Source organism: Alnus glutinosa, chromosome 14 (genome assembly GCF_958979055.1).
Source record: "Alnus glutinosa chromosome 14, dhAlnGlut1.1, whole genome shotgun sequence".
Classification (NCBI taxonomy): Eukaryota; Viridiplantae; Streptophyta; class Magnoliopsida; order Fagales; family Betulaceae; genus Alnus; species Alnus glutinosa.
Window position 1 is genome coordinate 521,875 of NC_084899.1, and position 12,235 is coordinate 534,109.

General features: G+C 37.5%; 2 protein-coding genes and 2 long non-coding RNA genes across 4 annotated transcripts; 3 read left to right on the top strand and 1 right to left on the bottom strand.

Moving 5' to 3' along the window:
• Positions 1-60: 60 nt before the first annotated feature.
• On the top strand, positions 61-762 carry LOC133856958 (uncharacterized). Its single transcript, XR_009898265.1, has 3 exons — positions 61-126; positions 209-507; positions 596-762. It is a non-coding gene; the product is annotated as an uncharacterized LOC133856958 (long non-coding RNA).
• Positions 763-4,155: 3,393 nt separating this feature from the next.
• LOC133857414 (uncharacterized) lies at positions 4,156-6,392 on the bottom strand. The gene is made up of 4 exons (XR_009898330.1): positions 6,119-6,392; positions 5,391-5,482; positions 4,572-4,707; positions 4,156-4,498 (listed from the first exon to the last, which is right to left on the bottom strand). It is a non-coding gene; the product is annotated as an uncharacterized LOC133857414 (long non-coding RNA).
• Positions 6,393-6,979: 587 nt separating this feature from the next.
• Positions 6,980-8,536, top strand: LOC133856520 (uncharacterized). The gene is made up of 3 exons (XM_062291571.1): positions 6,980-7,236; positions 7,387-7,508; positions 8,055-8,536. Exons 1-3 carry the CDS (start codon positions 7,113-7,115, stop codon positions 8,373-8,375), a joined length of 567 nt encoding a protein of 188 aa, XP_062147555.1. The 5' UTR covers positions 6,980-7,112; the 3' UTR covers positions 8,376-8,536.
• Positions 8,537-10,726: 2,190 nt separating this feature from the next.
• Positions 10,727-12,165, top strand: LOC133857413 (actin-100-like). Its single transcript, XM_062292676.1, has 4 exons — positions 10,727-10,830; positions 10,915-11,308; positions 11,382-11,998; positions 12,100-12,165. The coding sequence occupies exons 1-4, from the start codon at positions 10,774-10,776 to the stop codon at positions 12,163-12,165; spliced, it is 1,134 nt and encodes a 377-aa protein (XP_062148660.1). The 5' UTR covers positions 10,727-10,773.
• The last annotated feature ends 70 nt before the right edge of the window (positions 12,166-12,235 follow it).

The window sequence follows — 12,235 nt, forward strand, 5'->3', positions numbered from 1 at the left end:
GTGAATTTGTCGATTGACCCCATAAATCTGTTGTCCACAATGATAAGCCAACACAAGTACCAAGAGGCTTTAACTACAGCCTTACAAATGCGTGATGTGTCAATTGTGAATTGGATTTGCTCCCAGGTAAATCACTTGATAGTATTGTGTTTATTAAAATGCATCCATTTTAGATTTTAGATGTCTGAATATTAAAGTTGATTTTCAGGTCTTGACTATGGATCCTCTCCCTTTGAGTCAAGAAGTATTGGTTCAATTGTTGTGGTTTTTACCATATTGTATCAATACCAACCCAGCCGTAATAATTGCTTGGATGACACACGTTTTTAATTCCATAATCCCAACTGATCCGGCAATTGAAATGCATGTGCGGCCCATCTTCAATCAAGTTTATGCCGCACTCAACCATATAAGTGTCCTGCCCACAATTACTGATGATGTGCGGTCAACTATACGTCTTCTGATGAATGGTTTACTTCCACCTTGAGACAAAAATGATAGTTAATGGTATTTGATTTATTATTTTAGTTATCGTTTGTTTTCTTCAGAACAATATAATGGTCTTGTTTTATAATATGTATGTGTTTTCTTGCAGAGCTAAAATGAATATTTTGTGTGGGAGTTGTAATGGATGGAGCTAGCTTTCAGATGGACTCCTGGATGTAATGGAGTTGTAATGAAGATTGACTCCATTATTTTATTTTATTTTACTTTTTTTGTTGTTCTTATAAGATGTTCATATATGTTGTGTACTAGCTAAAGAGGTTGAGGTGAATTTTGGATGGTGTATATTATTCTATAAATACATGTATATGTAGTTTTATGTATACTATGTTAGTGATTCCCTAAATACGGTTTTGTTATAATTAAGCCTGGTGCAATGTATATCTTTCTGAGTATATAACGAATCATATGTTGTATCTCAAAAATATTTCTTGTTTTGAAATCCAAATCTGGATTTCTGAGGCAGGTCGTTGAAATTGGAAAAGGCAGCAAGGTTAAGTACGAGCTTGACAAGACAAGTGGCCTTATAAAAGTACGAGTTTTCTTCCCCTTTTAACTTATCCAATATGTTCCTAGCCATATTTGGATCTTTGCTAATATACATTTTCTTTGGTCTTTTCCCCAGGGTAACTAGTGTAGGCACAGTGAAAAAATAAAGATGCAGATGGCTTGTGTTCTCTGCAATGATATGACAAAAATGCACTTTGTGGTGCCATGTTTCTGTGTCACAGCAGCCTGCATTACTAAAAAAAAATGCCATTAATTTTTCTCTTCATGCTTGTTTCACATTCGAGATTTTATAAGTACCCGATTGACAAGTGATGAAATTATGTTTCAGATTGGCATTCTTGCTTCATATGCTATAACACTGCAAAATTTCATTGCTTTTGCTGTCCAAATGCTTTATGTGGAAGCTGCATTGATGTCCAGAGAGGTGTATTTAACTTGCACTGAACTGCAATTTTGGTGAGGGGTTTCCTTCTCATATGCTTTGAAGCCAGAAAGTACAATTCTATTGTGCGCCTAAAAAGTAAATATGAGTACGCTGCAGTAGCTGGTTCTTTTATTCACCTTATACGAACTATTTCTGATCACATAGAGCAGGTCTAATTTTGTTTAATTTGTCTACTTATTTTTCTTTTTCACAAAAGGAATTTGGAGAGCTGACAGCCTGTATTGAACAAAAAAGAGGCAAACCTTTAATACTGACATTCAATGTTCTCTGAAGGAAGAGGTATAAATCTCAACTTTGCTGAGTTTTCATTCTATGGCCTATGAAATATGCTTCTGGAGATAAAGGGACTTCAGGTTATTGAAGAAGACATTTGTTTATCAATTCAACACTCCATTAATATTTTCTTTTTAATATTTGTCAAATTTAGAGTCCTATAAAAAGATATACGTTATTGCACTTTACTTTTGGCTTCCTGCAGCCAATATTGTGAGATTTCATGGGAAAATATACAATATATGGAAGGGGGTGAGTAGCACACTTTCGGCTAACCTGCATTGTGCCTAAAGAATTGGTTTCACAAAGCTAATTAGCTAAGTAAACAGGGGTCCTTGGTATGCATAATTCATCAAGGTTCAGGCCTAGGATCAACATGACATGTTCTTCTATTAATCCACATCCATTTAGTTATTTACTGTAGCTTCACTTGCTGTCTTGTGCAGGTTCTACAGCTTCAAAGGCAATTAAAGGACCAATTTGTAGTACGTCGTGTATTAGAGAAGGCATTAAGCCATCGGCCGATGGCTTCTCTCACATGATGCTGCTATAGGGCACTTAATCCCCAAGGTAACTTCACTTTGCCAAATGGGTACTTATTGTGGTGCGTATTACATAATTTAAACACAATATTGTTAATCTACATGCACTTCCTCTGTTTCGTTCTTTACAATTGACATGTGCAGAAAGATAAATTGCAGAACTTCATATGTGCTATACTTCTTTCTGTTACTTAAAGAATTTAGAAAAAGAAAGATACAATGAGCTGAAAGATGAAATAGACAGTGCTAATCAGAAGTAAATAATGCTTTTTTAATTGTCAATTTGACACTTGTAAAATACCCCATAAGAATTTGAACAAAAAAAAAAAAAAAAAAACTGAGCTTGAGATTTGGTGCTTATGTTTAGGAGTTTTGATTACTCGTCCCCTTCCATTGCTTGAGTCACTTCTATTACTTGGCACATTTAACTCCACTAATCTTACTTTTAATAAGCATTTAATATTCCTTTTGCTTGACTTCAGCCTGCCCAAGAACTGATTAAGGAAATTGCAGTCTTAGAGTTAGAAGTTGTGTATTTGGAACAATATCTTCTTTCTTTGTATCGGAAAAATTTTGATCAACAAATATCGTCTCTATCAACCATGGAGGGAAGATTGAAATCAACTTTAGTCATGCACAAAGACATTTTTGGAGAAGTATCTGGTTATGATATTATGTCAGAGAAAGAAGATTCAGTCAACCACTCCAGTCATCTTATGCTGCCTCAAAATTCAAACGCTAATCCACCGAAGGAATGCAATGATATTTGGGGAACTCGAAAGCTACTGGATTCTAGTATTCATCGCAGTGACTCTTCACTTTCTCAGCATTGAGCTTGTTTAACTAGAGCTTCTCATTCTATGAAATTTCTAACTAAAGGGGCTGCTGTTTCTGCCTATCTAAGACTTCTTTAAGTTGTTGACGTACTATTCTGGTGTCACTGTTGTAACAATGGTTGTTTCGCATAAACCTTCCCTCCACTTCTTCCTTCTCCATTTATGTTCCAACGTATGTTGTTCAATGGATCTCTTTTACTATGTTAATATGGTATATGCTGTTTTTCTTCAATGCTTTGTCCTTGTGATGCTTTATCTATAGTTTTTATTAGAGTAAGGTTATTCACCATTGACTTTGCTAGAGGGGATACAATTGAGGGACTTGTAATAGACGACTACTATTCATGTGAAAAAGTTCCTGTTTTTTTTTTTTTTTCTCTTGTTATAAGCAAATACATGGAACCAGGAAGTCATAAGCTTAACTTCTGGTTTAAAGTCATAACACATTGAAATTATGTGTTGAAAGTCAACAAAATCATGCTGTTCTTCAAGGTTTACCAATCGGACGTTTATTAGGATTTACAAATGTGCACCAATCATGGACCACATATCTACATTCGGATTCATTAATATGAAAGCAATAGAAAGCTCTGTACCATCAGATGCTTAAGAGATAAAGAGCAGCACATTCATGAGGCACAGGATCAAGGTAGCTCTTGAAAAATGGTAAAAAAAAAAAAAAAAAAAGGAAAAGAAATGTGCATCAGTGAACTCAACCTATTAGAATGGACATTCATTGATGTTTGCAGAGATCAATAAATTCAAGACAAGGACTCAAGTTACATAAAACAAGACTTTCTTCTAAGGAAGAATAGGAAGGAGAAATTACAGGGATTACATAAAACAAGCTTAGATCAATGAAAAACCAGCTTTAATTTGTCATGACAATGAAACATGCAATCACTGCTTTTTTCGTTAAAGTATCAATACCCATCTACAAACACTGATTTTACAGATCAACTTCCATCATAACTAAAATTCAGAATTTCTATTGTTCAACTGGATAGAACATAAAATATTTGACAATGATCATTTTCAACCTTCTTGTTTCCATCTTTTCATTCTAACATCAAGTAGCTAACTTTAGAACCACTATAACCACTGAGATAAATTACAAGGCCCAAAATGACTACGACTACTGCTACCCAAAACATCTTTCTATTATTTTGACGCAGACCCAACTCCAACCGAAGTCTAGCATATTGTTCATTGTGTTTTGTTTCAATCAGCTTCTCAAGTCTGTCAATATTGGCCATTGTCATCTTCTCAACTTTCTCAATATCGGCCCGTCTCCCTTCCTCCATGTCTCTCATATGTTCCTCCAATCTCTTCTCATAAGAAGTCATGTCGTTATCAGTCCACTTAAAAAAATCACAATCCCCAGCTTCCTGTGTGAAAACGAATAAATGTCATAAACCACTAACAAAAGAATAAGTCACAATTAATTAATTTTAAAATTACCTTATACTTTATACAGCCATACCACTTTCGTCCGGGGTTGTCACTAGTCCATGAGTACCTTAGACGTGCACGCACTCCACAGTAACATAACGGAGGGGGTCTTGACGCATCACTATTTACCGACATTTTTTCGAGCCTACCAAAATATATATATATATATATATACACACACATATGAATATTATTTAAAACCTAAAACTAAATCAGAACCAAGCAAATATACCAACATCATCCAACAATCGAAACCAGCAAAATCACTAACACTATGCAACAACAAACGAAAGACCGAATTTTTTTCCCCTCAAACCGAATTAGAGACCACCAACAAATTCAAACAATATGATTCAATAATTTAGTTTTAACTTTAAGAGACAACTGGGCAACCTTTAGCCATAACCCCTTCTGCAGTTGGGCAAGAATTTATTCCACTACAGAAACTTGGGAGTTGGGAATTAAGCTCTCCGAACAAAGCTCTTAATTATTACATAGAATCCAAGACAGCATTTGTCTTTCTTTTCATCGTTTTAGCTGAAATATGGAGGGGGAAAATAAAAAAGCATGCTTACAATATATATAGTGGAAATTTTTGAAATAATTCAAATGCATATATATATTTTAATGGAGACTAATTAGGGTCGAAGCTAGGGCCAGCATGATTCCCAGAGATTTTTTTTTTTTTTTTTTTTAAAAATGACCAATTTTTTGTCATTATTCCAATGGTCTCCCCCTAAAGAATCCAGCCCACATAACATAGAGAAAATTGTGCCTAATTTCATGTAACAAAATTGTGCCTAGTTCCATGTACATGAGTTTACTTACCTTGGTCGTACAATACCCCAACAAATTCCTCTCTACATAATAGCGCTCCTAGCAACAGAACAGAGTTGATGATCCTTGGAAATTAAATGGTACTGTTTGGCACGAGAGAAAATGTATAACAAGAGAAGATAAAAATGGTCAGTGGAGCATTTTATCAAGCACCTTGTGTGCACTGGAAAAACAACCCAAAAATCAATCTAATCAAGTGCAAAAGAAATCATTCAAATTTCAATATAAAATACATTGTCATAATGGATTCATAGAATCAATCTAATCTTTTTCATTGGCTTTTCACTAATGTCCATATCAAAGCACAGACTGTAAAAAAACAAATTAAAATGAAAGAGACAGTGAGAGTTCCGAAAAATTGCATTGCAGAATTTATATCAATTAATGGTATGTTGACTCGGCAATATCCCAGATATGTAAGTTTTCTGGTTAAAAGCTCAAAAAAGAGTAAATTCTTAGCACCAAGAAGAGTATGCATGAATCCAGTCCTACAACCTTTACATTTAAAGGCCAACAAGGATCTCCATTTGGTTTCTAAAGAAAAAAGAACAGCGAAAAAGGCAAAAACAGAACTAGCCGAACCGAAATCACTTTCATTTCAACAAGATTCTTCAAAACCATGAGATTCACTCACTAAAACAATTCAATTTGCAAAACCATGACCTAAACAAAAGCCTCTAAGGTACCAAATCATTGTAAACTTACAACAGAAAACTTACAACAGGAACACGGCGAGAGAGAGGGAGGGGGTTGCTCCGATGGGTGGCGGTCGGTGGGTCTTGGTGGCCGGCAAGAGAGGAAGTTCACCCCTTTTATTTGTAGCAACAGATCCGGCCAAAGAGAGAGAGATCCTTTTTTATGGGCGTCGCCGGAGACAGATCCGGCCGCCAAATCTACCGGAGTGGGGACGCCGGACGACGGAGGACGCCTACCGCCAAGAGATCTGACCGGAGAGCAGATCTGTACGGAGAGAGATTTCAGAGAGAGAGAGGGAAGCGCTGGACGACGGGCGACGGACGACGGAGAAGGACGACGGACGACGGAAGCACCGGACGACGGACGACGGAAGCGCCAGAAGACGGACGACGGAAGCACCGGACGACAGAGCTGGCGACGTCACTGACCAGAGGCAAATTTCAGAACTCGGAGGACTGGGCAGCGTTGGAATCACCGGACGACGGACGGCGGACGACGGGTGCACCGGACGACGCACGACGGATGACGCACGACGGGTTCTCCAGATCTGTACGGAGAGAGATTTCAGAGAGAGAGAGAGGTCTTCGTGCGAAATGAAAAGTTTGAAATTCCCACGTTTTTGGTCTTCGGTTTTCTAGCAGCATGACGAAAAGAGAAAAAAAAAAAAAAAAACAATATTTTTATTACTGCCACGTTGGCGTGTTGTGAAGAAGTTGTGAAGCATATGTGTGTAGATCATTTCTCTAACAACATGTATGTCGGTCGGCAATACAGGTGGCTAACTACTTGTTGCTAAATATCAAATTTTTTGTAGTGATAACTGGACAAGGCCCAAAAAGTCTGGCATCACTCCCTAACCAAAGAAAAATGAAACCAACAAGCCCTAGAAAATAAAGTTTGGTAGGAGGCAATAGTTGACTTGATAAGGCCACATGTCACTGACCCAGAGTTTTGCAACAACCGGTGCCTATTCTGGATCTTGATCGAGGCCGGGAGGAGTCGGTGCCTAAACCAACCATGGTTTCTTCATCAGAGATCGTCGCCAAGTTGAATCTGACGCCCCACCCAGAAGGTGGGTTTTACTCCGAAACTTTCAGAGACACCTCCATCGTTCTCTCCAAGTCTCAGCTTCCCCCGGAATGTAAGTTCTTCCGTCAATCTCTAATCTTTCTTTTTCAGGCTGATGATTTTTAAAGTTCATTTTTTGGTTGAAAATCAATCCATTTTTTTTTTTTTTTTAAATTTCTATACGAGATGTGTAGTATTATTCGTCTTACCGTTTGTTACCCAGACAAGGTGGAACGCCCTGTGAGTTCATGCATTTACTTCTTGCTACCGTCTGGGAGTGTGTCACACCTCCACCGTATACCGTGTGCAGAAACCTGGCATTTCTATGTGGGAGAACCTATTACGGTACGCACTGAACTTTTCTCAAGACATTAATAAATCACACTAGTAATGTTAAGGACAAGGTGTTAGGGTTTTCCTCCAAACATATGATTCTTTAATGCATTTTTGTTCATTTTTACTACCATTAACAGAGGACAAGAAAATACTCGTGAGAATTTGGTGGACGAATATCAATTTAATAGACCGACCAGAGAAGAAATTATAATGTGAATATGCGTGAGGGCAACTGTGAGATTATGTATGTTATGTGGTCTTGGAGTTCATAATTGCTTTTGTTGTTGAAAATGGATGAAACACAAAGCATTCATGAGATCCCATGTTTCTTTCTTTTGTTCTTATGTTATTGTTTGTGTTTTAGCATGGTCATCATAAAATAGCTAGAGGATTGTAATTCAGGATCACATATTTTGGTATGAACCACGCTGAAACAAACACTTGATAGAAATTCTCCATATCTGATTATCATTCTCTGTTTTTGAGCCATAGACAAAATCTTCAGAACTTTGGGAGGTACCTCCCAATGTAATTACTCTGTTTTTTTTCCTCTAGATATTAGAGCTGAATGACATAGATGGGCATATCAAACTAACCTGCCTTGGACCCAATTTGATGGACAATGAGCAACCGCAGTACACAGTGCCTCCAAACGTTTGGTTTGGATCGTATCCAACAAAGGACATCACCATTTCCCCAGATGGGGCGGTGGTCAAAGAACCTTCAAAGAATGGCGACTATCACTTCGGTCTTGTGGGATGCACCTGCGCACCTGCCTTTCAGTTTCAAGATTTTGAGTTGGCAAAACGCTCTGAGCTTGTTTCACGCTTTCCGGACAAAGAGCCTCTCATCTCTTTTCTCACATTCCCGGACTGAACAACAACCTGGTTTTTTACATCTCCTGGATTTTTGCTGTAGCACTCAACAAAACCAGCTGATCGAATCTCTTTTGAGAAACTTTTTGGATTGGTATTGTATTAAATCACAATAATTCAGCATTGCTGATAAGATTATGGCTAACAAGTTTGAATCTACAATTTCAAAAAAAATGTAAATTCTTAAATTACGAAATTTATGTTGTTTTTAAGCATCGAAATGTTTGAAAAATGTCGCTTATTAAAAAGGTAGATGTTGCAGTTAAGAATTGAATATATTTTCATCAGATTTTTTTTTTTTTTTTTTTTTTTTTTTTTTTTTTTTATGTTATAAAAAGAATTTAAACAAAAACTATCTTTTAATTTTCTGAACAAGAAGCATCTGCAAAAACAAAGAAAAAGCATTTTGAGAAGAAAATTTTTTCTAACTGCTTCGAAAACATGCCATATTTTTAATGTGATATTTTTTAAGCATTTCAATGCCTAGAAATACCTAAATTTCATAATTTGAGAATTTATAACTTATTTTTTAACACGACTTGCTAACTCGACACAAATTCGATACGAAATTCGCGAGTTATAGTTAAAAAATCTGACCCGTTTAATTAATTTGATTGAGTTAAAATTGAACTATATAATCTTATACTCAACACACACCATTTATGAATGATAATTTTGAGACGATCTGAAAACTCTAAACGAATCCAGCACAAAATCAATAGATTAAGGTTGAGGGGTTTGACCTATTTAATTAAATAGGTTGGATTAATATTGACCTATATAGTCTTATACTAGCCTTAACCCAATTTGAACTTGACATACGAATACAAATCGCTACTACAAAATTAGATCTCAAAACCTAATTGCATACCGTGATCTCTTCCGTAAGGAGAATTGAGAAAAGGTAAAGACATACACCATTAGAAAAGGTGGATAAACATCAAACCCAGCAGAAACTAGGTAACCAATATCAATTCCACGTTCAAGAAAGCATTGGCGTCCTGCCTGCTACAAGCTATAGCATGGAAGCATCAACAAGACCATAAGCATCTTATTGAAACGTCAAAGACATCCAGTAACCCTACAATGCCATCCAAACCATCGAACCATAATGAGCATCAAACAGAGATAAATTATCAATCTAGGTCTCAAGTATGGCCTATAATATGTTTCATAATTTTCTGGGGGAGGCCAGCAATAATGTTTATCCTGTCCAAAATAACTCATTAACAGCACTGCAGTACGTCTTTCTGCAGAAGATCATTTTCTTGAAATGGAATAAAAAGCAAAATACAACATCTTTGAGAAGGGTAGTACGTGGGTAACAAGGGAATCAAGCACGCCAAGACTGAACATAGCAACACTAGTTGTATAAAAAACCTGCTGCATGCAAATACAATTTGAAGTGACACTGAATAACCATCCTGATCTTAAGTAAAAAGGCGGCGCCATAAATTCTAGCTTCTTTTCTGTATTGGGTTCTTTCTAGATTTATCATTTCTAGCCATTCGGGAATTTAAGGTTGGAAATGTATAACACCCTTCATTGTGGTGAACTTTTGCAGGCAACATATTTGGCAGAAGCTGTTGGTGCTGGAATGGGGAGCTCTTTGCAAGGATTTGTGAAGAGAGTTTTTCGAGTATGATAGTTAATTTAGGGATGGTTTAGAAGAAATCAACGGAAAGCATCGGGCGCTGGGTCACTTGGGGTTTGTTGCTTGGAAGAGATGCTGTGTTGCTAGTACTTTTGATGGTCTTACAAATTATCTCCGATGTTTTTTTTGTCTAATTACTCGTCTATTGGTACAAAGCCGTTCAAGGCTAGAACCTGAATAATGTTTAACCCTTTTGTTATATGCATCACTGTTAAATTTGATTTCCTGTGGATTTCTCCACTGCCCTGTAAAATTTAAATACACCCCTTTCCCCGGCAAAAGGGAAGGATATAAAGATTTACTACGATATATATTGTACTTAGAAATCCATGTCTTACAACGATATAAGATTTACTACAAGATGGGGAAACTTCTCAATGGGTTGCTTCGGGTTTTATCATATTTACTGTGTAGAATTCGCATATCCTTCAATATGAATATCCATAAAAGAAAAAAAAGGAAGAAATCATAATGTAGACGGGATTATAATGCCATTGGAGAAACTATATATATATAAAGGAATATGCAATTTCTCCAATGCCTTTTTGATAAGACATTTAAAATATTACATGACATCCACTAAAGCAACCGAAACAGAGTAATTCTAAAACTCATGGGAAAGAAAAAGTTAGACATTATTCTCCTCATTTTTCAGCTTCCCCTTCTTTATTTACATGGCCTTATGCCAGCCTCCCACTGCTGTTCCCCCTCAATCTCTCTTGAAAGTTTCCAAGGCACAACAGGCATGGATTTTAACGAAAACCGTTCAATCGTCTGTGACAATGGAACAGGCTCTGTCAAGGTGAGTCAATCAATCATCTTGTTTCTTTCTCTGCAACCAAACATTATATGTTCTAAGTACTAACAATATTATTCTATGATGCAGGCTGGGTTTGGTGGTGATGATGCTCCTTGTGTACTTTTTCCTAGCATAATTGGCCGGCCGCGAAACGTGCATGCTATGATTGGCATTGAACAGAAGGCTATCTACTTTGGAGATGAAGCACAAGCAAGGCGTGGGATCCTCAGTTTAAGCTATCCCATTGAGCATGGAATAGTGAGAAACTGGGAAGCTATGGAGAGACTCTGGGAGCATACATTTGACAAGGAGCTCAGGGTCAACATAGAAGAGCACCCTGTCCTCTTAACGGAAGCCCCGCTGAATCCCAAAACTAACAGAGAGAAGATGGTGGAGATCATGTTTGAAGGTTTCGAAATCCCAGCCACGTATATAGCCATTCAAGCTGTGCTCTCCTTGTATGCCAGTGGCCGAACCACAGGTAAAACTGAGTTTAGAATTGACCTTTTGAAGTGTGTGTTCCAATGACAGATTCTTAGAACCTTTTCTTTCAGGAATTGTCATGGATTCTGGAGAAGGAGTCACTCATGTAGTCCCAATCTATGAGGGCTATGCACTTCCACATGCCGCCCAACGGCTTGATTTAGCTGGTAAAGACCTTACAGACTACCTCACCAAGATCCTAACAGAAGAAGGATACATATTCACAACATCAGCAGAAAGAGAAATTGTCAAGGACATAAAGGAGCGACTTTCTTATGTTGCAATGGATTTCGAAAAAGAACTTGGCGTGTCAAGGCCCGAGTGCTCCGAGCTGGACAAGCAATACGAATTTCCTGATGGGGAAGTTATAACTATTGGAGCAGGGCGGTTCAAGTGCCCGGAAGTCCTGTTTGATCCAAGAATGGTGGGAATGGAGTCTGGCGGTGTCCATGAGATTGTGCTGAGGTCAATTAGAAGGTGTGATATGGACATCAGGAGAGAGATGCTTGGTAATGTGGTACTTAGTGGGGGCACCACTGTGATACCAGGCCTCGCTGATAGGTTGGCTAAAGAGCTGACCTTACTGGCACCTCCTGGGGTAAGGGTGAAGGTGGTTGCACCACCAGAAAGAAAGTACAGTGTTTGGATTGGTGGCACCATTCTGGCTTCATTAAGCACATTTCAGCAGGTACGTATACAAATTCACAATCTGTTGTAACATAATTTTTGTTATGACAAGTCTTCATTATTGATATATGAGACTGATCGTTGGTTGTGGTTGTGTTATAGATGTGGATAACTAAGGAAGACTACATGGAGTCAGGTCCTTCTATTGTCCACATGAAATGCATTTGAACAGAAAGTTATACTGCTCTCTCTCTCTCTCACAATGTACTCTTTTTTTTCCTGTCAATAAAGAAGCTGA